The following is a 25,153-nucleotide window of genomic DNA, read 5'->3' on the forward strand; positions in this document are numbered from 1 at the left end:
TTCTAGATCTGCCTCTGTTTGTTCCCACTAGTCCCCTTTTAGGCACCCTATTTCCATAAGGTTTTCTTTTAGATTTTTAGAGCTATGTCTGGTCAAATGGTCTGTTTCTTTACATAAATGGGAGGTGATGGTTTAATTCCTTTAAGTTCCACTGTCCGGTTTTCCTCTCTACCTTTCGGGTCCCGTCTTCTGGGTTCTGTTCTCTCTTTCAGGATCCACTCTTTGGGTTTAGAGTGCGCTCGTACTTTATCTAGGACCTGGGATTGGGAGCTGTAAGTGGGTCTGTGTACATAGAAGCGAGGAGTGGAAAGATCAGAGTGTTTTACTGCATCTGAGTGGTTTTGGGCAGTCTCAATATCCATGACTAGGGTGGGTCGGTTTAGCTGCAATACTGCTTTTTGTAAAAAGGGAGGCAAAGAATTGGTGTATTGTTCCAGAATGATCATTTCTACCATATTCTTGTTAATCCAAAGGGATACTGTGGTGTTAATTTGTTCCCCCTATTCGAGAGGACTTTCAACAGGGTTTAATCTAATGACCCTACATTTCTGTTGCTAGAAGTTACAGGTTTGGCCTACCCTTTTTAAGAAGTCCCTCCTTTATGGATATAAAGGTAGCTCCATGGGCAAGTTTAAGTAGCTGGTAGGTAGTTCGCCTTTCAAGAGGTCCCAAATAAAATATTTTTAGATTTTCTTCCCATCCCAATTGCGCAGCTAATCACTCGAAATTCACAAAGAAATTCCCTAGGTCTTGGCCCTCCTAATAAGATTGTAGTATCCCTTGAGGTAGTAAGGGCCTTGCCTGTAACTCGACTAATTTTGTTAAGTTCTCTTGAAGACTTGCTCTGGCCGGAATCTGATGGGTAGCCAGTTGGGCCATGATAGCTTCAAGGTTAGCCATGTCTTCTGGGGGTAATAAGGGTTCCCTCTGTGATACTTTCTGAGTCGGAAGAAAAAGGGTCTCCACTTCATCCGAGAGGGTTTCGAAGTCGTCTGACTCCTCCGAGCTTGATCCTGATGGAGGGGAAGATCTGGGTAGGTTGATCTCTAGAACCAGGAACCGGAACAAGCCTGGTACAAAAGAGGAAAGGTTCGGGAAAAGGCGGATTCAGGGCGCTAGGTCTAATGAAGATCTGTAAGTGTCTTATTTTTAAGACTATTCGATCCCATTGTTGGATGTTATAGTGGGAGATTGGAAGTGTATCAAACAATACCTGGCTTTTGAAAAACAAATCTTGTTGGCCGATTGGGACTTGAAACTGTTAGAATATCGACTCTAAAAGTGGTTCTTTTTTATCAGACCCATGGAGTTCAATAATCTTATTTTCTCATTCTGGTGGTATGATGATTACCAGCATGGATTTTCAATTTTTGTCAATTGAATCACATCCCATTGCTGACACCACATATAAGGAAAGCATGGTATCAAACACTGAAGACAGACACAAGTGATCACATGTTCAAGGGTGTATTGGTTGGTTGAACGCCTATCTAACCCTAATTTTAAGGATGGGAGCATGCTACAACCATCAAATAATAACGCAGTCCTAGTGGAGTTTGTCAAAATAAAATGGACTATACTAATACACCTATTGTCAATCCTTCTAGATCTAAAGGTGTGGAAGAATAATGTATACAAACAGAAAAGTGTTCAAGAAATATGTCTGGATAATTGAGCAGTTGGCTTCCCTTCCCCAAGTTTTCAGCACGGGGCAAGGCTCTTTCCCAATAAGTCTCTTAATGCAGAGGGCCTGTCGTCACAAACAAGCACCAAAGTTCCTTTCTTATCAGGATTTTCACATTCATAATCTCTTGCTTCCAGTGTTCAACATGGGTCGCCCTCCTTCAGGCTCGGACCCCTTCTAACACAATGTTCCAAATTGGTCTCCCTCGTTCGGGCTCGGAACAAGTAATCTCACTTTGTATGTTATACACTTTATATCAAAAATCGAAGACATTTGAATGTGCGGTGGGCTGTGCTTAAACTGTCTCAGGACCACTTTGATTCACTTCACTTCTCATTCTTTTAATCTTCTACTTTCGTTTCTGCCACTTCTTGGCTGCAAACCTTACAGAGACCTTCGATTATGCACCCTCGTTGGACGGGACCACTCTGTCATTGGTATTAGATTCTGCTCCATAAATGTTCAAACATCCATCAGCAATTAAGCTTTCCTCGTGTCTTTCATCACACGTGTAACCAACCTTCGTTCTTGTGCTCTGTGTACAATGTTCCCGCTTGCAACCTTGACTTCAACACGGACCGGTCTTGCATCAGTCTCCCCAACTCACTGACTGTGTTGATCTTTCTGGTGCTGCTTTAATCTTGGAGCCAAGGACAGTACCACAGTGGCTGCTGTTCCTCCCTGACTCGGCCAGTCATGCAGAACGGCCCTGGGTATTTCCGACACACAATTCTTCAGTCTGGTTTCCTGGCCTTACGCTTGTTAATACGAAGGGTTCTGTAAAGCAACAGTTTCTTGCCGAAAAAGGTCAAGGTGATCTCCCTCTTTCGGTACCCTTCTTGGCTTGCCGTCTTTCTTCTCTCGTTCAGCTGCCATCTGGGAAAATACTGTTCCTTCGTGTGCTTTGCTTCGCTCATTTGCTCTTGTGCTCTGCCTTTTATCTGTGTGGGCAAGTTTAATGGAAGTCGGGTGTAAGTGATTACCAGTAATTGCCTGACCTTGCCTCCTCATAGTAGTGGGACATTTCAGGTGCAATGCTCTGGTGTAAGTCTGTTTTCTCCCAGAGCGGGCTGTCCGTGGGAAAGTTTTTGCGAAGGGATAGAGGGCCGGGGGTTGTGAGGGGTAGAGTTGCTAAATATCCTACCGGGTAGGATGGGGTAAAGGTGTTACAGGGAGGGGGATACCACATTTTGCCATTAGGTGTCCCACTCCCTGAAGGCCCCTCAACCAGGTGATCCTCCGCACTGGTCCACCCCCAGGAACTGGATCTAAAAGCAATGGCCGTGTCCTGGACACCTGGATGACAGATCTGAGGACTAGCGTGTAAGACATCTTCTGGTTTCTCTCATACCCTTCCCCTATGCGATGTGGATACACTTGGTCTTTTCCAAGGTCCTCCAATTTAAGGACCTTGGAGAGAACAAGGGAAAGCTGTATCCAGGGATTTTGGCATATTCCATGTGTTTTTTTTTTTCCTCGGTTCCGGTATAGGCGGGGTGTTCCTATTTGTCTCCCGGTTGCGAGTCTGTATTCTCTGAGCCAGCTGTCCATGTGAAAGTGTTTGTGAAGGGATAGGGGGTTAGGGGGGAGGAGTTCCTAAATATCCTACCGGGTAGGATTGGGGTAAAGGTGTTATATGGAGGGGGATGCCATGTCTCACCATCAGGTGTACCACTCCCCGAAGACCCCTCACCCAGATGATCCTCCCACACTGGCCCATCCTAAGGAACTGGATCCAAAAGCAATGGGCATGTCCTTGCCACCTGGATGACAGATCCCAGAGGACTAGCGGGTGAGACACCTTCTGGTTTCTCAAATTGACAAAGGAGCGTATCGCAGTTCAATACAGTGGGTGGACAAAGGTTACGGCCAAGTTCCGTGGATGACCAGGGAGCACAGTGCTGATTCTATTTAATGGGTGCCCAAAGAGCGCAACACAGCTTGATGCAAACGGGTGAGCAGATGGCACAGCACAGTTTAGTGTAAATGCGGACAAAAGAGCTCAGCACAGTTCAATGCAATGGTTGACCAACCAGCGCTGCACCTAAGGGTGCATCCGTGTACCTAGTTTTAAATTGTAGGCAATACCTACCACCCAATTGGGTTTAGTAGAAGCAGTACTTACTTCACCCAGATACACTACGAAGGTAGTATGAGCGATGGATGTAGGGTTAAATGCATGCAGGCTTACAGGATAATCTATGTTACAGGATAATCCCTTGTACACTGCCGCGGGAGTCTAAATGTGCTCCATAAGCGACGCCGTTTAGTAGCACTGGGATCACCGGGGGGGGGGGACAATGAGTGGAAACAGAAGGACTCTTGCACGTATACAGTAAACCAATACAAATTCAGCCTGAAATTTATAGATTGAAGACACAAACTGTGCCTTAAGTGTCTAATTCAGAAAAATAAGGTGTCAAGATTCAAAATATAAACAGTACCTGAAAATGTTGAGACTTCAAGCATGAGCATTGCCTGCGATTGTCTAGGTTCAAAGAGAATGAACCGTGCCTGAGGGGCCCTGTAGAAATGGGCTGGTTTGGGATTGGCAGGCATGGCTTTGCGGTGCGTGGTAATGCTGGTGTACAGGTAGGATATATAGCATGCTATCTTATGCAGACCGGGTTAGCTTGTCTATCCTGACTAAGGAGTCATTTCCTGCCAATCTGCAGATATGATATTGAAGGTACTTGGGACTCTAGCCTTGAATCACATCTGGGTAGAGTTTATATAGGGACACTAAAGGACCACAGGAAGCACAGTTTAGGGGTAGTAGGCAGCAGCAATATAATAATACGTAATGTAATAAAGCAATAGAGAAGGGGCAGGGTTTTACCTGTGCACAGTAATGGCTGTGCACACCGCCCGTGCCACCCGACCTGAAGTTGCTGTTGTAGGTAGCTCCGTCAGGCGTCATTCAGCGAATGAGTGCAAACGGGGATGGGAGCTGCCCTTTGCTGTAGCCCTTCGCTGGCTGCCCAGGCAAGGCTGCCCTGGGGTGGAGGGAGAGGTGAGGGGGGAGTCCCTGAGAGAGTTTCTAGCCATGCGTGCACCGTACTGCAGATCATTCGGGGCCAATGGGGGGAGCAGAGGACTGCAACAGGCACAGGGTTTGCTTGATTTGGCCAGGCGCGGGAAGATTTTGAATTGAAATAGAAGTCCCCTCTGAGTGGGCCCGCTTACTGGATGGTGGGCTGTAAGTACAATCCTAGCAGAAAGAACCTCTGCACTTAAAATATGGGTTAAACACTATCCGATTTCAACAAAGAATTGGATTGCAGCAGTGCGCTTCTCAGTACTGTTCTGATGAAAGGGGAAGAGCAACATTCATCAAGTTGCATAATAACTGTACAACCTTGTGTTCCAAGCATCCATCCTATTTTTAAAAAAACCCTGTTCTTACAAATCATAATGGGGATTAATTTGTCCAGTCTATTTGCAAGGACTTTCGCATTCATTTTGCATTATTTGTTTTTCCAGCATTGAATCTTATGTTCACATGCTTTTTTATTCCCGTTAAGCAGTTTCATAGAAAACCAAAGTAACTGCTTTCAATGTAGCTTTGTCTTAGTTCCCTTCAGTCAATAGGCAGTGCCTCCCTTATATCTAGCCCTGGTTGCCATCTTCAAATTCTTTACCACATGTTCAGAGTAGGAAGTACTTTCCAAAGTTCTAATTTTATTCAATATTTTCTTGGAAAATGTTCAACCTCCAACTTTTACACCTTCTGAATGCTACCGGTAAATACTTTACTGGTGTGGGGTTTGGGAGTTTCTACTCTCTTGGGACTCCCCTAAGGGGGTGGGGGTATACGTTTAGTATGTGTTGCTTCATGATAAAATCCATTGAAATGCGCCTTCCTAACATCACCTAGACTGATCCTAAAGAGCCTTTCAAAACCTGCACATCCATGTGAAATATAGCCATGATGACTTCATTTGCTTCTGGGAGGACCTGTTCTTAGGAAGCAAACTATAAATGGGCAATTAGATCCCAAAGCATTGGGGACTCTTGAATATGTGATGAGCCCTTTGAAGTTCCAAGGCGAGATCGAAGGAAAAACCTAGTGCCTTTTTGGAACTCATCTCTCCATAAATGTTTTCAGGTCTTGACCTTTAAGGTTCTTTGGAATAATCTGATGCGTTCTCATATTGCAAATTTCCAATCTGTGTGAGCCAGCTCCAATTAAGTCTCACCTCTAGAGGGTCCAGACCTTCCATTCTGAGTTCTGCTTCCTCCATTCAATTAACAAAGGTGTTTATCTCACTGGATAATATGCAAACCTCCTCATTGGCCCAAATATTCTACTTTAACATCCACACTGGAAATAGAGACCTGAATATTGGAATGTTCTTGCAAGAATTTTTGTAGATACTTCCGAGTTAGGGGTGGAGATGTATCTTGTTGCCTATTGGTGGCAGTTTTAAGTTGAGATAATGGCTGGCAAATTGATCACAGAGAACTAAATCAAATTCAGAGGCATGTGAATCTGCTTAAATTCACATGCTTTGCATTAGGACACAATTGCTGATTGGTGCAGAGTGGTAAAACTTGATTTGTTTTCTTAGCGGTTTCTTTCTTTCATGATTTTGAATAAGGGGGTGGAGACGGGGGTGTTCCTATCACGCTGCCTCAATAAGACTGGGTTACCCATGATTTCCCACGCATAGACTTCATCTTGATTAGGTTGGTCACACACATCCAGAGATAAACCTATGAAGCGTTTCTGCAGTCTTACTTTCGATTGAAAGTGGAGGCCAGAGAGGTCTAACTTTTCTGACACTACCAAAGTGGTAGAATGTAGAGTTGTGCTCGACCCTATGCCTGAAGACACACAGTAGGGTGACTGGGGGACTTGTCCATACACGTGGATCTTTGTAGAATGTTCTTATAAAATGCTTGCTCTTCACTGCTTCAATCGAGAATACCCATTTTAAATAAATAATTGTCCCGTCCTCAGGGGGGAGAGGGGAGTAACCACCGATCAATGGGTGCCAAGCATGGTAAAATGAGATTACTCGATTCAATTTCACATGTCGGCGTATCCTCAAAGGGGAAACGTGAGTCTAAAGACTAAGATAACAGAATTTGTACAAAACTGAGCCATCAAAAGGGTCCCAGCTTGGGAGTGAAATACAGGAATGTATTAAAGGTATTTCTTCGGGTTCTATGTCATTACATCGCGGAATGTTTTTTCGCAGGTGTTTTTACAGCAGATTTTTTAATAAAAAAAAACTCATTGAATTAAAAAAATGTTTTTCTTCATTTTGGGGGTTACACTTCAAAGTCCCCCATCCCCTTCAATTTCTTTGGTATTCTCAAATACCCACACACCAAATATATATTGGTCTAAAAATGTGATATATATATATTTTTTTAAATTATTTTGTTTGTTTAAAAGATTGAGGTAAAAACCCCTGCAAAAAAACATCCTGCGATGAAAGGACGTTGTACCTTTCCTCGAACCCAAGAAAACCCCAAGATGCATTTAGTCCTGGACCTGCAGTTTAAAAACCAGTTCAATCAGACACAAAAAGGTTTATTCTGACAACACTACAAGAGGTAATTCCACTTTTTAAAAGGGGAGCTTGCATGGCACATTAGCTATGAGGGATGCATACTTTCATATTTCCATGTACCTAAATACAATCGCAAATATGATGGATTCAAAGTGGTCAACGGACACTACTAGTTCAAAGTTCTACCTTGTGAGATGGCCTCTGGCAAAAAGGGGGTCATGGCCCATCTACGCAGACAGTGATTACCTCTATTTAGACGACTGGCTTTTAACAAGTAAGTGTTTGGACTTGAAACACTGTTTGCAAATGATTCACTGCTACATCAATTGGCCTTTTTTAGTTCACATTCCCAAGTCAAGCCTAATATCCTCTCAAATCTTTTTGTAGGGGCGACAATTGACTTGTGGGAGGCAACGCTATACACATCCAAAGAACGGGTGGTAGCCTACCAAGAAGGGGTCCCCCTTTATCAGTTGTCTCGCACTAACGGAAATCCATGTTGTGTATCTGATGGGTATGATGGAAATGTGCATTCATCTGATTACACATGCACGATTACACATGAGACCAGTACAGGAAATCTCGATGCATCTTGGTCACAGGTGGCAGGGAACTAGGTGGATCCACTGATATCAAACAAGGTCATAAATCCTGCAGTAGTGGAACCCAAAGAATGTTAAGGGAAGACTGTTCTCCAGTCCAGGTGACAATCGCAACAGACCTAGCCACAATGGGTTGGGAAGCTCACTGACAGAAACTCACAGCCAAGGGAAAATGGACAATGGGACATGGATGTGAACACATGCCAGGAGTGGAGAATTGTCTTGCAGACAAGTCAATCAGTGTGTGCTCAGAAGCCCTCTGACATATATTAAGAAAGTGGAGAACACCAGATAGATACTTGATCAGCATAGATTACAAATTCTAAACCTTCACCTAGATTACCCACTACGGTCCCTATAAAATGCACTGTGGATTCCTTTGTATTTGCTTACGCGTTTCCACCAACACTGTTTAATATACAGTGATCCACAAGGTGTTAATGGAACATGCACTTGTAACAGATTGTGCCGGCACACCTAATAGAAGCCCCGATCTGCTTCAAATGGTGAAGGAGCCCCCTCTTCTTCAGCTTGCTTCTTTCAACTTCATGGTGCGGACCCAAGAACAGTGTTGCAAATTGGACCCTGTTCACAGGTCCTCACTTAAACATCTTACATATAAGGTAGCTTACCTCAATGTTAACTCTATAAAAAGAGTGAGCAAGCTAAAAGACATTGGTAAGAAACACAGATTTGATCTTAACACCAAAGTACATTTAAAAGTTTAATGTAGGAATTCTAAGATGGTCGCCTACCAGTAAGGATGCCACCAGTCGAACTCCGTCCCCACGGAAGCCAAGCTTGGCGCTGACTATTCCGGAGCCCACTCTGAACTATAATTATACAGCACAATAGCTCCTAGTGTCCAGTGGCCGGGTCCCGTGTGTCCTGGAAAGCTTCCAACACAGGAGTGTCGAGGACTCCAACTCCTACGAGACACGCAATGAAGGCCGGGGAACCCAGTCGGGATAGAGGGTCTGGTTCCGGCGTTCTCTTGGGTCAGGGGGTGCCACTCATGACCCCACACCTGGACAATACCAACATTGGGCTGGTAGAATCCTCAGTCGGCTGATTAAACGCGTCCCACGAAAATCGGGCAAAGCGGCCTACTCTCCCCCAGGAGGGGCCCCGGACACCAGGAAAGGGGCTGACAGAAATACGGACTGGTGACCGGAAGCTGCCAAAGAACGATCCTGCCATAGTCAAGTGCTGGTCGTGTGCACTCCGGAGCTCGGGGGTGGTCCCTACCCCGCCAGGGACTGTGTATACACGGACCGAGTGCCAGGGGGACCTGGTCAGACTCCGCTCAGGCCGGGAACCAGCAGGCAGATTCAGGAGAACTGGGGAAGCTGGTGAGGATGCCAGCCTGTACAGCCGATAGGTGAGCATTTCGGGAGGCTACAGAGGGTCGGCAAAACACCTATAGTGAGCGCTGCTCATCCCTGCACACACTCGTGAGCAACTGCCCCTACCACCCGAGTGTTTAGATCCATCAAGGCCTACGTTTAGCGGAGGGGTGAGTGGCCTCTGGAGTGAGGGGGGGGGGGGCGAAGAACGCAGTCCGGCATTCCCACCTGCGAGAGACAAGACTGGAATGATTTCCCACCCACAAGTAACACTGCGCAGCAACGTAAATACTCAACAGTCAGTGTCCCTGAGGAGCTCTGGGCCTGTCCCGTAAGCTGCAAATCTGTGTATAAACTCACAAGGGGCAGTGGTGACCCCTTCTGCGAGAAATACGGTAAATTCTAGGAACCAAGGGGAGAAAGACATCATGGAAGCCTACACAACTTTCCACCTCACAGAAAACCCAATTCGAAACTGCTGGTTAAGGTCGGAGGCGGTGCAATCAAATTCAGAGCGCCCACAGCATGCTTCAAAAGACACATTAAACTCAACAGATACCAACATGGCAGCCTCCAAAGAAGATATAGACTGCTGCGTCCTTGAGTTCCAAGATAGATTCTCCACCTCTCCCTTTAGGTGCAATTTAAACCAGTGAATTCAGGTCTGCACTATTCGAAATAAGAAAAGATGGTTTCTTCTCTCGGGGAAAGAATCAACGCAAACAAAAGGGCACTTCAAGACTTAGCCCTTGGCAGTACGAAGTCAGATGAGCTGCTTGAACACCTGACCAAGACAACACACAACATCGAACTGCACTGCGAGGACCTAGGAAATAGATCTGAGATCCAACATCTGGGTCAGGAACCTTCCAGAAACAGTTTATGAAACAGACCTGAAAGACGCAGTGACCGGTATTTTCAAGGACCATTTCAACATGGAGGGAGAGGTTGACTTCCCAATAGACAGGATACACAGAGTGGGTCCAAAACGGCAGAACCCGGGCGCAGGCCCCAGAGATAGCCTGGCCGCACTGGCATGCAATCACAAAAGGAGTAGATTCTTAGGGCAGCCAGAAGAAATCTAACTCTTCCAAGACCTATCCCAACTAACACTACAGAAGCAAAGGGATATATGTGTGGGCTGCTGGAACATCTACAATCCAAGAAGATAACTAATAGTTGTGAGATGATGCGTTCAGGGTTAGTTGCCGTTGTAGTCTCAATGTCCTTAATTAAACCCAATATACGAGTTGCTTCTTCCTCGTTAAATGCGAAGGTGGTCACATGTTTGTCTAATAGTATTAATCTTAGAAAAAGACATATATTCTTCCTATCCAAGTAATTGATTGGGTGCTACGTTTGTGCCACACACTCAGGGAGCGGAAGTACAGAACAAAGAAAATGAATGCCATAGAGGTGCACTCCTAAAGAAACAACTAGAAATGTAATAAATATATTTGAGGTGCAGGGGAGTATGAAATAGGCACCTTTGCCTGCTTGCACTGTAGCAATTGCAATAACATAATGAGTCAGTTATGTTACACATCCCCGCACTGGGGCCAAAATCAAATTAAGGCACTTTGCGACTTGGAACACCATGTCAGTCATCTATGGATTAAGCTGCCCCTTAACGGAAGTACGCAAAAGCACGCTGTTTGCTGTTGAGAAGGACTTCCCTGCCTGCTCGCTGTTACGGACCTGCAAGGATCTCTATTGCCGTGCAACGTGTCGACTGCAAAGCAGACTTCTTTTTCAGGCACACGGAAGCTGCCTGACCTTCAATTGCCTCAACCTGTTATTGATTGGGCCAGTGCCACCAAGCCCGCCTTTGACTCCGCCCCCTTCATTTTCAAAATCTGTGTATGCAGCGCATACGCGCGCGCACACGGAAGTACGCAAAAGTATGCTGTTTGCTGTTAGCTAGCTAGCTGGCTGCTGTCCCTGTGGGATATTTTATGCAGGACAAACAGTGAGGAAATTGAAAGATTGCTGTAATGAACATTAAAGTAACATCAGGACCAATAATGCCCGCTCACACGTGGCCAGACATTTTTCAGATAAGAGAGACACAGTAGCACAACTCAGATACATGGTACTTGAAATTGTACACAAATCACCAAGAGTAGATCGATTTTTCTGGAGGTTTTATTCTTATGTAGAACACTTCCTTTTATGCACTACACATTATACATGCAATTCTTATATCTCTTTGGCAATACACATAACAATCCTTTTAGGAACCATCTAGTATTAGTAACACTACTGTGAAACTGTTAGTCTTGAACACTGTTTTTTGATAAGATGCTGAGTAATCGAGATATTCTCGTTATTGTACACTGGTGGATTTGCAAAATTTACATGTACAATTACCGTAAACAGAATGTTAGCCTGTGTACCTCTTGGACTTTCAACCTACACATGCATTATTTATCCTCTCCAGCTATTCAATTGACATAACTGCTTGGTCGAATACATTCTGGAGGATTTAACCATGTTGTCAATTTTCCACGAGGGGTTGCCGCTGTTTAAGACCCCCCATGATGCCCCCTGCCAGTTCTCGCTAACCCTTTTCCGGGTCCCGCAGCATGGTTAAGTCATTTGTTTACATATGACATCACTGCGTGGGGGCACATGCGCAATTGTATCTATAGTAAATGGCCTCGAATGAATTCCACTGGTAAATGGACGCGGCTTGAACAATGCACTGGCACACACACAGTACGAAATCCTTCATATTTAAGGTGAACATAAATACTTTGAGCACATAGTGCGACTTTAGAAGGTACTATAGAGAACCTCTGTCCAGCAACCGTTTTATCTTTGATTACGCACTTAGAGCACAGGTCCAAGACAGCCCCACCGCTCGGAATGAACTATTGCAGCTGCAGATGATGCCTGGATGGCGCCATTTAAATGTTGGATGTCCTCATCACACTTCGTATTCAGTACACCAGCTCCCTGGACCCCCAGGTAGGGATCTAGCTCTTTGCCTGCTCCCATCAGACATCTCCCCGCCTCTTCTCTCTCCTCTCCCCACCTACTCTATGTTGCTCTGTTTCTCCTATCTTTTCTAACTGCTTCTCTGACTATCCTGCTCTCCTCACTAAATCTGGTAGGAAGAAGTTAGAAAAGGACAGCCTGGTTTTCAACCCAGGCCTCCCTATTGCTGACACCTATACCAGCGCCTCTTCCAGGCAAACCCTCACTGACATCCTTTTTGTCGTTCCCCCCCACCAGACCTATGGACTCTTCATATGTTCTCTGTGCTTTCTCCTTTCTCTCATTCACCCATTAATGGTGGCACCGGATGGGAGGTCCCCTGGTACCCTTCCACTCCTCTAAGGTCATCATTAATGTCTACCTGAATGGTACGGTCTTGGTCAAAGGCCCTCAGGCCAACCTTCTCTTTGATAGATGCTTTCTGCGCCTCATCAATTTCCTTTCCTCTCCTGCTGTCCCCTCTCTTCCCCCCACAGCTTCCTTGTCTACCCCTGCTGTCTCTTCCTTGCCCTATCCTCCTTCCTCTTCTGCCCCCCCCCTCTCATGCTTCTTCTACACCTCCACAGGATGTACCTCTGATTTGTACCCCTCCCCGGAAGTCTTTCAAGGGCGGCAACCTTCTCCATATTGCCGCTCTCAACTCTCGCTCTGTTGTCCAACACGCCTCTGACATCTGCCACCACCTGGACGAACTTGACCTTGATGGTCTGAGTCTCACCGAGACATCGTTCACGGCCAGCTCTGTCACAAGCTTTGACACTCTCCTCCCCAATGGCTGATCTCCCCTGAGTGGATCCCTGCCTCCGATTCCCACGCAGGCATACGTATCCTTTGAATGCCTCGTCTGCAGTCTCTCTCTCTCTCTCTCTCTCTCTCTCTCTCTCTCTCTCTCTCTCTCTCTCTCTCTGTCTCTCTCTCGGCCATTCCCTTACTGTGACGACCATCTATCGGCAACCTGGTCAGATCTCCTTCCTCTGAGTGGGCGGACCTCTCCTCTTCCCTCCTGGTCTCGACCACTCAACTCCTCCTTCTTGGAAAATTTAACATCCACCTGGATGCCTCCTGTCCTTCCTCTGGGCTCTTTGGTGAACTCGGCGACTCTCTCTCACTCTATTCTCCCTTCTGGCCCGACTCACTCTGAAGGGCACACTCTGTATATTCTGATCTCTTCAGACCTTCCCCTTTCCATCCCTCTCACCACTCCTCTCTCCTGGAGTGATCACTTTATCCTTTCCTCCCAGCTCACCCGCTCTACCCCTCAGGCCAAGCCACCTCCAGCACTGCCACCTACCTTCTCGGTTATCTGACCCATGAAGCGTGTGTCAGTTGAAGCTTTCACCACCACTTTCTCGCCCCTCCCCCTTTGGCTGACTCGCACCCTGACACAGACCCTGCCATGCTCCACTCGGCTATATCTGATATTCTCCAGCATGGGGTCTGGCATGGATTCACATGCTCATGAATATTCCCCGTCGTCAGGCTGGGAATCCTCGGTAAAGAAAAAATGAGTATCAGTTTCGTTTCTGATCTGTCTGTTTTAGTAGTAACCAATCACTGATCTCTGGGTCATGCTGCCCCCAGCCAATGACTGCCCTCTCCCTAATCCCCGCCTCTGGCAGCCATCCTTAGATTTTTACCGCACACTCAAGTGTTGGGGAGTCCTCGTGTTTAGGTCTCGAGTTTTTTGCTGCGTTTTCACGCTTTTTCAGGAGATTTTCTCATTTTTTTCGGTTTATTGGAGCCTCAAGCTCCACCGTTTCTACTTCTGACAACGGGTATCCGTTTCGGAATTCTTCTACGCCCCTCAAGGGTGAAGTTTTCGTCGAGTTTACACTTCTTGGAGGATTACGGAAGATCTGCGGCTTACCTCAATGGACATGGCCCAGGACAAGGGAAGCTCGACGCCCGGATCCAAGCTGTTCAGGTGCTGCCCTGGATGCAGATTGCAGAACATTTTCAAGGAGGACGAGCACTCGCGTTGTCTCTGTCTTCATGAGGACAAGACGCACGTGGAGAAGGACTCTGCATTCTGCAAGAACCTTTCGGAACGGACTAAACAAGATCGTCGTTCCCGCCTCGCCGCCTGGCTGGAGAAGGGCACGGTGGGTGAGAAGGCGAAGAAAAAGTCTGAGCGGGCTTCTAAATCCTGTGAGGGCGCCACGGCGACAGGGGCCCAACAGAAGGCCAAGCACTGCGAGTCCACGGGCACGGGGAGCGCCGAAAGGTCGGGCTCTTCGGCTGCCAGGCAGGGCGCTACTTCCCTGGCACGTTCGATCACGAGCCAGCGCTCTGGTTCGGGGAAGAGGAAGTCCGAGAACCCGGGTAAGCCGCTGGAGCGGACCCAGTCGATCTCGAAGGGGGAGCGAGGCGCTGACCCTCCACCCAAGGCAAAGGCCCAGGACGCACCTAAGGTGGTGAGGGCTTTTATCCATCCGGCAAAGGTCTCTGTCGAAGTGGTCGCTACGACCCTGGCGAAGCCGGCTGAGACTACGCCAGTGGAAACGGCCTCTGGGCCAGAGTATCCCTGCCGCCGCAGAGGGAATCTTCTTTCCAGCCCATCGTTAAGACCCCCGTGAAGCCCCCAACGGAAAAAGGGAGTGGGGGCGCCGGTGGCCATTAGACTCGAAATCAGCCTCTGAGGAGGAGCTGGTGGAAACCGAGAAGGGCCTCAACGAGAGGTCCATAGGCCTCAACGAGAGGTTCGAGAGGGTTCGATCCCAGGGGGCGGTCCCTGCTGACGTGATCGAAGACAGCGACGAGGGCGACGAAGAGGGCCTAGTGAACGGCCATCCCGTCCGTGGCAGCCATTTCCCGAGCCCCAGGATTGCTCGGCGGCCATTTTGTTGGCGATCCAATCCTTATGTACCGGGATAAGGACGAGATTACCACGGACCCCGACGAAGGATCCAGAACCGGGCCCATCGGGAAGCCCTCCGAACAAGCAGAGGAGAGTCCACCCCGCTCCGCCCCTTGCGCCTGCGATACCTGTGGACCCCTCGTCCTCACCGGACCCTAGGGAGGAGACGGGGACGGACGATGATGACGGTGGCGATGACACAGCGGACATCCCGTCATCATCCCCCCGCCCCCGCAGGCTTCCCCAACAGACGAAATTGGCTCTTTCCACGCCATGATAACCAGGGCATCCGAGCTCTTCCAGCTCTGCCCTGAAGAACAAAAAAAGGAAGGGTTTCTGTACCAACGACGAGAGGCCAAGAGGAAGGCGGTCCTCGCGGTACCTTTGCTTGACGACATCTGGAACGAGGGGCTTGCGGTCCTCAAGAACCCTTCCACGACACCCGCCAAGAGGGACAGGTACGAGAAGAACTACAGAGTCCCTGATGCCGCCCCACTGTGCCTCAGGGCCCAGCCCACGCCGGACTCTGTCGTCTTGGCAGCGGCTAAAAAGAAGGCAGCGGGTGCGGCGGCTTCAACTTCACTTCCCCGCCGGACAACGAGGGCAAGAAGTTTGACTCCATGGGACGACGAGTCATCTCGTCGGTGACGATTAAGGCGGCCAATGCCTTAGCGATCGTGGCCCGCTACGACAGGGAGCTCTGGTTCAAGGTAGCTCCCCTGCTAGACTTCCTACCTGACAAGAGGGCGGAGGCCCTAGAAATTCTGCAGGAAGGCGAGGTGGCGTCAGATCACGCCATAACAGTGGCAACGGACATTGTTGATACCAGATTTCGCCAACTGGGCAACAGAGTTTGCCTCCGACGAGTATGGCTCAAGGCGACACTTTCGCCAAGACGTCCAGACCAGAGTGTTGGACATGCCGTTCGACTGCAACAACCTCTTTGGTAAGGTGGTGGACGAGTCTCTACAGGCCATCAAGACCGACTCGGAGACGGCCCGGGCCCTAGGGGTGCTTCAGCAGCGACGGCCCTTTCGGAGCTCCGGATGCAGACAGGGTGCCTCCAAAGGTTCCAGCGGTGGCTCCTCCACTTACCGCCAGACGGCACGCTCCTCTTCCCAGGAGGCCTACAGAGGTCGCGGCAAGCAAGGGGGATCACGCCGTCATCACCAAGGAGGCCAAGGCAGCAAGGCCGCCTACAAGCAAGACTGACCCGGCCGTGTTGTCGGGCCCCCGCCGAAGCACCCTGGAGGGAGGCCGGCTGACGAAGTTTGTCAGCTTGTGGGAGTCCATCTCCACCAACCGTTGGGTGTTGGACACCCTGGCCAACGGGCACTCGCTGGAATTCCAGAAGTGCCCTCGCATTCCTCCCGTGGCCAGGAAGGAAAATCACATCCCTCAACTGCTGTTGGAGGTAAGGGCGATGCTCAAGAAAGGTGCCATCGAGCTCGTCCCCAGAAGGCTCCGGGGCTCCGGAGTGTATTCAAGGTACTTCCTCGTCAGGAAGAAGACAGGCGGTTGGCACCCCATCCTGGACCTGCGTCGCTTAAACAAGTACATCAAGGCGCCGAAATTCAGGATGGTCACCCTCCAGCACGTGCTTGGACAGCTGGAGGAAGGCGACTTCCTATCGTCTTTGGACCTGGAGGATGCTTACTTCCACAGCACTATTCTAAAAAGGCACAGGAAGTTCCTCAGGTTCATGGTTCAGGGACGCCACTACCAATTCAGAGCCCTACCGTTCGGATTAAAGTCGGCACCCAGGGTTTTCACCAAGTGCCTGGCACCAGTGGCGGCGCAGCTGCGCCTGCAGGGGATCCACGTTTACCCCTACCTGGATGACTGGCTAATCTGGGCAAGCACAACGGAACTCGCCGTCGAACACATGGCGAGGACCGTCCGGTTGCTCATGGAGCTGGGGTTCGCCATCAACTACCCCAAATCCCACCTGGTTCCATCGCAAATAGCACCGTTTCTGGGAGCGAAGCTCAATACAGTAGGGCAATTGGCCTCCCCTTCAGAGGAGAGGACCAAGACCATCCTGGGCAAGGTGTAGCGCCTGCTAGCCACGGCCGTGGCCAGGGTGAGGTCCATCAAGTCCCTCCTCGGGATGATGTCCTCTTGCATCTATCTTGTACCCCTTTGCAGACTTTGGATGTGTCTGCTACAGGAGTTCCTCGACGCCCGCTGGCTTCAGGCGAGGGGCTGTTTCGAGGACAGGATCCCTCTCGACGAGGAGTTCTGTCGGGCTATCCTATGGTGGGGCATCCGTGCTCACCTCATGACAGGCACGGACATTCAAACCCCGGCATTTCAGGAGACGTGATGACGGACGCCTCTCTGGAGGGCTGGGGGGCCCACACCGGAGACCTTTGGCTCCCGGAGGAGAGGTCTCTCCACATCAACATTCTGGAGCTCCGAGCAGTGTTCTGGGCTCTCGAGTCGCTCCTTCCGTCCCTCAAGGGCAAAGTGGTGAGGATCTTCACCGACAACACCACCACAAAGTTCTATATATGGAAGCAAGGAGGCACTAGATCCCCAGCCCTATCCAAGGAGGCCCAGGATCTGTGGCACAGGGCCGTCGCCCAGGGGATGTTTGTGGTTTCCTTCCACCTGGCAGGAATAAAAAACACCATTGCCGACTCACTCAGCAGGGAGCTGCGCTCGTGCCACGAGTGGGAACTGCGCCAGGATCAAGTGGATCGGCTCTTCCAGCGATGGGGCAAACCCCAGATCGACCTGTTCGCGACGGCGACGAACTCCAAGTGCCAGAGGTTCACCAGCAGGTTCCCACAGCTGAGGAGCATGGGCGATGCTTTCTCGTTCCCTTGGGACGGCCTGTTTCTATACGCGTTCCCTCGGTTGCCGTTGCTGCTCCGCCTCATCAACCAGCTCAAGAAGTCCAGGTGCAGGATGATCCTCGTCGCACCGGCGTGGCCGAGGCAGATCTGGTTCCCGGACCTTCTGGACTTGTCAACGTCCCCACCAGTCAAGCTGCCGGCGGACGCGGATCTTCTCTCCAGAGAAGGAGGCGCCATTCTCATCATGACCCACAGTCGCTGAACTTGCAGGCCTGGCTCCTGCAGTACTAGAGTTTGGAGGGTACGATATCCCAGCTGATTGCAGAGAGGTTCTTGCAAAGGCCAGGGCGTCCTCGACTCTCAAGTGTTACGGTCATAAATGGAAAAGGTTCTCTGTCTGGTGCCGTGCACAGAAGATTAACTCTCTATGGATTACGGCCCCTCAAGGGCTGCCGTACCTACTGTCGCTGGCCAAAGCTGGACTGGCTCACGCCTCCATAAAAATACATCTGGCTGCCATCTCACGATATACCAGGACTACGGGACGGGCGTCCTTGTGGTCTCATCGCCTGGTGAAGGAATTTATGAAGGGACTATTCCGATCATTCCCACCGGTGAAGGCTCCTGCCCCGGCGTGGGAGCTTAATGTGGTGCTGACCAGGCTCATGGGAGCCCCATTCGAGCCTATGCATTCGGCGCCTTTGAAGTTCCTGTCATGGAAGACAGCATTCCTCGTGGCCATCACCTCCGCACGACGAGTGGGAGAGATCCAGGCCCTATCTTGCAAGCCTCCATACTTGACTTTTCATGACACGAGGGTGGTGCTGAGGACGCCCCCTCTTTCATGCCCAAGGTGCCGTTGGACTTCCACCTCAACGAGCCCTTGGTGTTACCAGTTTTCTTCCCGACGCCTTCGACGCCGGCCGAGAGGACTATGCACTCGCTGGATGTGGCTAGAGCGCTGACGTTCTACATGGACCGCACGAAGAGTTTTCTGAAGACGTCACAACTGTTTCTGAACTTTGGATCTGTGAATCAAGGGAAGGCTCTCTCGAAGACTTCCATTTCCAGATGGCTCTCCGGCTGCATCATGCACTGTCACCAATTGGCAAACCGACCGCTGCCCGACCGACCGAGGGCCCATTCTACCAGAGCGATCGCTGCTACCACGGCGTTCCTGTCTGGTGTGCCCCTGCTGGACATCTGCAGGGCTGCTACGTGGAGGTCGACACACACCTTCACAAGATTCTACTAGGCGATCGGGAATCCAGGGAGGAGTCCAGGGTCGGCCAAGCAGTGCTGCGCAACCTGTTCGCTTAAGGTGAGCCTGGTGAGGAGGTAAGAGATGCTTAATGTTGAGTTGTTGTATTGCTTAATGTTGAGCTTTTTGCCAACTCCCGTGGTTGTGCATGTGTATTCTGCTATGTATTCTTTTATTCATGAGCATGTGAATCCATGCCAGACCCCATGCTGGAGAAGGAACAAGTTACTTACCTGTAACTGTTGTTCTCCAGCATGGGTCTGGCATGGATTCACATGCGAACCCTCCCACCTACCCCTCTGCGGCTCTTCACTTGGTCATACTGCCACTTGGCGTGCTACCAAATCTGAGGATGGCTGCCAGAGGCGGGGCTTAGGGAGAGGGCAGCCATTGGCTGGGGGCAGTATGACCCAGAGATCAGTGATTGGTTACTACTAAGAAAGACAGATCAGAAACGAAACTGATACTGATTTTTTCTTTACCGAGGATTCCCAGCCTGACGACTGGGAATATTCATGAGCATGTGAATCCATGCCAGACCCATGCAGGTAAGTAACTTGTTCCTTCTTGCCCCTTTCATGGGATCCACTTGAAGCCCAAAGCCAAGTGCAACTCCTGGTACGACCCCAACCTTGTCACCCTCAAACGCAAGTGCAGGCTGGCTGAGAGGAAATGTGCTTCTGGTACATCCTCTGACAACCTGGCCAGCTACCTGCTCCAAAGGCAACACCAGCTCTGTCCACAACAAGAATAGAGCTCACATCCAAGCCTGTCTCTCTGCTGCATCTAATAACTCGGCCAAACTCTTTAAAATCTGCAAGGAACTGGCCAATCCTGCTGCAGGCTCCACCTCTCCTGTCCCCTCCCAGGCCCTCTGCACGGCTCTGGCTTCTCATTTTATCTCTAAACCTCACAGCATCCTATCCTCTCTTCCTCTCCCCCTCCTCCCTCTACTCCCTGCTCCTCCATTGGCCCCTCGTCAGCCACCTCTCCTCCCTCCGTCTCTGCCTTTCCCTGTTCTCCTCATACGAGGTTTCTAGACAAGTCCAATCTATGAAGGTCTTGTCAAAACAGGTTCACCCCTGTTCCTCCAAAACCATCAAGGACCACATTGACACCCTGGCTGACTTCTGCAACCACTCCTTTGCAACTGAAGTCTTCCCTCCCCCCCCCAAAGCACTCCCTTTTGCACCCTCTTCTTAAGAAACCGTCTGCCGTCCTGTCCGGCTAACTATCGCCTAATCTCATCACTCCATTCCTGGGAAAACTCCTGGAAAAGCTGGCCATCTCCCAGCTTAATCTTCACACTGAATCTGTTGGTTGTCTCCATGACCATCAGTCTGGCTTCAGAGTTGCCAGAAGCACAAACTTCTCTCCTGAACATCTGTGAAGAGCTGCTCTCTAACCTTGATTCCAACGCCCCCTGTGTCCTCATCTTACTTGATCTCTCTTCCGCCTTTCACACAGTCAATCATGCCATCCTGCTCAACCGTCTGTGATAACCTGGGTATCACCGATCAGGCCCCGGCTTGGCTGACTTCTTTCCTCTCCGATTGACAATCCTAGGTCCAACTTGGGTCCTTCCTCTCCTCTATCTCTACCTGTGGTGTTTCCCTAGGGTTCTCCTAGGGAACACCACACCCTGTCTGTTCAACCTGTTGTTCAACCAATACCTGGCACTTCTTGCCCACTGCATTGTTCCTCTCTGCCCCATCTTTCAGTGCTATGCGGAGGACACTCAAACCATTTTCAGGCTCCCTTCTGCCACTTCTCCTTCTCTCATCTCTGACTTTGTCTGCTATCGAGGAGTGGTGTGCTGCCAATGATCTGATTTAACGCCAGTAAGACTGAGATGCTCCTCATCGACACACCTGCTCCCTCCTTTCCTGTCACTCTCTGGCCGGCCTCGCTTAGCCTTCTTCCTGCTCCCACTTGTGAGGCTAAAAACCTCGGTCATCTTCAACTCCACACTCTCCTTCTCTACTCACATCTCCAACGTCTCTAAGAAGTCACACTACCAGCTGCACCTCCTCAGAGGTATCCTTCCTTTCCTGTCCTTCCCCCAGAAGCTCATGGTCTCCAGAGCGCTGGTTCTCTCTAGGCTGGACTACTGCAACAGTCTTCCTAAATCTGCCTGCCGCTACTCTCCGCCCTCTGCAACTCATCCAAAACAGGACTGCGAGATTTGTCCTTGGCCTCAAGCCCAGGGATCTCTTATCTCCAGGACTGAAATCCCTGAACTGGCTCCCAGTGGCTGCAAGGATTAAGTTCAAAACCCTCTGCATTGTCCACAAGGCCTTCTGGTCCCTGCGGCCTCAATACCTTCAACTCTCTCTTCCTAAATATCTTCATTCTCGAGCTCTTCACTCATCCACCTCCAACTCTCTCAGGGTCAGTCGCTTCTCCAAGCAACTAGTTGGCAGTAGATCCTTCTTCGGCTGGGGTCTCCCTCTGGAACGCCTCCCAGCCTCTCTGAAAATTGAGGAGAACCATCTCCGGTTCCGGAAGCACCTCAAGACCTTCCTCTTTGCTTCTGCTCTCTTTTCCTCTCCCCTGCTGAACTCCTGGCTGAAACTGCACTGGTCACCTGGCTACCCTCTGCTCTTGGGCCCAGGTCCCCTACTCCCTGCCAGTTGCACACCTGTACTGTCCTCCTGGCAACCCTTGCACTCCGGGGTTGTTTTTGTATCCCTACAGCCCCCTACCAGCACTTACCCCTGATGTCTGCACTTAACCCTTGTACCTGCCACCAGCTGGTCGCACTTCTTTATTATTATTTATTGTTTTTATTTTATTTACTGTTATCCTATGTACTTCACTTCCCCCTCGCACTTTCCCCTTAGCACCCCCTCCCCTGCACTTGCGTGATCTGTCACCTGGCCTAGTAAGATCACTGTCAGTCTTCCCTTTGTTCCCCTCCCTTGCCTCGTCGCGCCCTGAAACCCTTGTGTATAGGCGCGTTATAAATGCCATATCATATCTTGAGTAGCCTCAATCTGAAACTAATTTCTGTGCACTTGCCTCAAGTTGCCATTAACAAGGAAGTTGGATACCACAAGCAATCATCCTAGACACACGGCCACAAGATTTCCTTGATCTAGAACATGTGATTGTCCAAGCTGTACACGAGTCATCACATAATGAATTGTGAATTTTTCGAATATGGATCACAAATATTAGCCTAAGATTAGTGAACATGCATTTTGTTCATTATTTGTTCCATTTCGAAATGCAGATCAGTGCAGCTTGAACGTTGAGTGATAAAAAGCCAATGAAATATTGCTCCTGACGGAAGGGACTGAAGTCCCGAAATGCGTAGGGATCATGTTTTTAGACCATGAATAAGAAATTAATGTATTGATTGAATCAAATTTATTGTACAGTATGATTGAAATATTGTATACAATCCATTATGTTATGGTGATTTATTAAATAACGTTATGTTGGATTCCAAAAATGTATTACTTCTGTGTGAACTTCTTGTTTTTAAACTTCTTTTTTCGGGGAAACTTACCTCCACATAAACTCTGTTTGTTTTGACAAACACATGAGGTATGCAGGGGACGCGAGTGTTCCAGACCGTGGACACTGGTTTCAATGTTCCTAATGGGCAAACCTCTCCGGAGGCCACTCAGCACGTTCAAGTGAGTTTTGAGTTATCTCTCTGCCTGCCAACGAACGTGCTAAGGAAAGAGAAATTGGTGATGTCCTCAATTTTCAAGTATCCTCTTCCTTGAAACAAAGCTTCTTGCCTTCCAGGACTTAGCATGAAAGTTCATGGTAAAGAGTGTAATATCTAGATTGCCCCTTTCTCTAATTTTCCATTTCACATATCCTTGTTTTGTTGCAAATAGGGTGCAATGCATCTATTTGAGACAAGAAGATGGATACACGGATAGTGGTAATGTCAGAAAGTGAAATGGGAAAGTGTCTGCAAAGTCCAATGGTATGGGTGCAGGTTATCTTGTAAGGCCAGTCTTTCCCGACTCTTCTCTCGAAGGTCTCCTACCATCTTACCCTACATAAACAAATCCACCACAGTTAACTGCAGGCCTAGCCATTAGCACTTACCAAGCCATAACTAAGCTCTCAAAGGTTAAATAGTAACAATATATTCTGTTTTGCTTTATGTGTGTATTTAAAAAATTGTTGACATCTTTGACTTGATGCCGATTTTGAAGTGATTTTCCAAAACATTAAATTGTTAAAACTTCAGTTGATAGTAAATGACCCAATCATTGGTTTCTTTACTATATCTGTACAAGTGTTGCATGGAATGGTAGAAAGTCTTTTGGCTTCATGCCTATTGTTTCAATTTGGGGTTTCAAGGAATGTTTTATCTTTTTATGTTCCAGGTTTCCAAAGCATCAGCAGATTTAATGCGCTACTGTGATGAGCATGCCAAAAATGATCCTTTACTAATGGGAATACCAACTTCAGAAAATCCTTTCAAGGATAAGAAGCCTTGTATAATATTGTAACGAATTGCAAGTAGTAAGGATCTTTTGCCCTCCCTCTTCCACATTCCCAACCAACTTCCACACAAACAGAAAAAATCATGATCTACTTATAGCCATTGTTAAATAATCAGAGGAATTCTGTGTAAATTTATTTTTTAAATATTTTCTTTACTTTATAGTTGGCTTTCTTACTGAGGGGGAATGATCATTAAAACCAAATTGTATTAATTCTTGTAAATTGAAAGTAGGAGTAATAGATAAGGCTCTGCATTTGTTTTTTTTATTCTATGTCGTGAAATGTGCAATATCAACTTTTCCAGTTAAAGTATTGCAGAAACACAAAGTTTAGACCAAAGTTGCCTCTGCATCCTCAATAATTTAGCAAGGCAAAAAGTGTTAAAATCTTAAGTTGCTATGAAATTTTCATAGTTTGTGTATATACATAAAGATAAAAACACTACCATTTTTAATGTATTATGTTGACAAATGTTACTGAGACATCTGGAACACTGTGGTAGAAATCATATGATAAATTGTATATTGTGCAATCGAAATTCTAGTCACACACCAATGATTGTATTCACCAAACGCTGTACTTGATAGATGCCAAAGTGTCACTGAACAGAAATCATGTGAATTCTCGGGTTGTGAAACTGGACTCTTATCCTCCAGTTTCACAAATAAAAAGTAGTTGGAGTAATGGACCAATAATATAAAATCATGGACTCCACTGTCTTACTCTATCTGTTTATTTCATTAAACCATATATTTGTAGCATACAGTCTTTTTTGTTTTTTTTTCTGTAATGTGGCATATTTTGCAAATAATTCAAATTATGTTTTGAGGTGTTAATATAAAGTCTCAATGACCAAAATGATGTATTTAAACATCAATAAAGAATAACTAAATTTTAAGCTTAAAGCAAGCATTCATGACTTTTAAACAATATGCAACTCGAAAGGTAGTGGATGTGTATGCACAAGTACAGAGCATTACAAAGATTTGTTTAGTTTATCTATTGGTGTTATGTATGACCTTTCTCTTTTAGTCATTTGTATTCTGTAACTCATTTTTTTCCAGTAATTCGATTCTACCAATAATTACGTTGTTTTTAAGGTTTTCCTTTGTATACATTTTATATATACAAATCTATTATGCACATTTTTCTAAAAGGGTTAAACATGATCCCATATTGTCCATTTGAAATGATGGTTTTAGAGTTTGAAAAACATGGACTTGGTGCATAAAACGTGAAAAATGTCTAAGATATGATAAAAGGTTGTACTTGTTTAAATATTCTAAATCTCTATTTTTAACATTTATTGCAAAAACATTTTAAGGCTTTCTCAAAAAAATGAAATTGATTTAAAACATTTAGGATTCAAAGTGTTCATTATTTGGATTCTTTTTAAAAGCTGTAATTTCTTTTTATTGGAAACATTGTAAAGTTTGATCAATTTATAGAAAAATCCTAGGTTTGTTGAAGACTACTAAATAAACATTTGAATATTTGTGTTAATGATATCTGCCGTTTATGGAAATAATATTTTTCGACTGCCAAATGTTCTACAATCAAATCTAACTGTACTGGCCCAAAATGTTGGTGTTTTTTAAAAACCT

General features: G+C 47.7%; 1 protein-coding gene across 2 annotated transcripts in view; it reads left to right on the plus strand.

Annotated features, from left to right (window-relative positions):
* The window catches only part of GNG12 (G protein subunit gamma 12), a 348,877-nt gene extending 324,567 nt beyond the window's left edge, over nt 1–24,310 (plus strand). For both annotated transcript variants that reach the window (XM_069641936.1, XM_069641937.1), the window contains exon 4: nt 23,429–24,310. In XM_069641936.1, the coding sequence (XP_069498037.1) occupies nt 23,429–23,554 (126 nt within the window). In that variant the 3' untranslated portion in view covers nt 23,555–24,310. The remainder of the gene's footprint in view (nt 1–23,428) is intronic.
* Nucleotides 24,311–25,153: the final 843 nt, after the last annotated feature.

Source organism: Ambystoma mexicanum, chromosome 1q, assembly GCF_040938575.1.
Source record: "Ambystoma mexicanum isolate Mex_15411 chromosome 1q, UKY_AmexF1_1, whole genome shotgun sequence".
In the NCBI taxonomy this organism is placed as follows: domain Eukaryota; kingdom Metazoa; phylum Chordata; class Amphibia; order Caudata; family Ambystomatidae; genus Ambystoma; species Ambystoma mexicanum.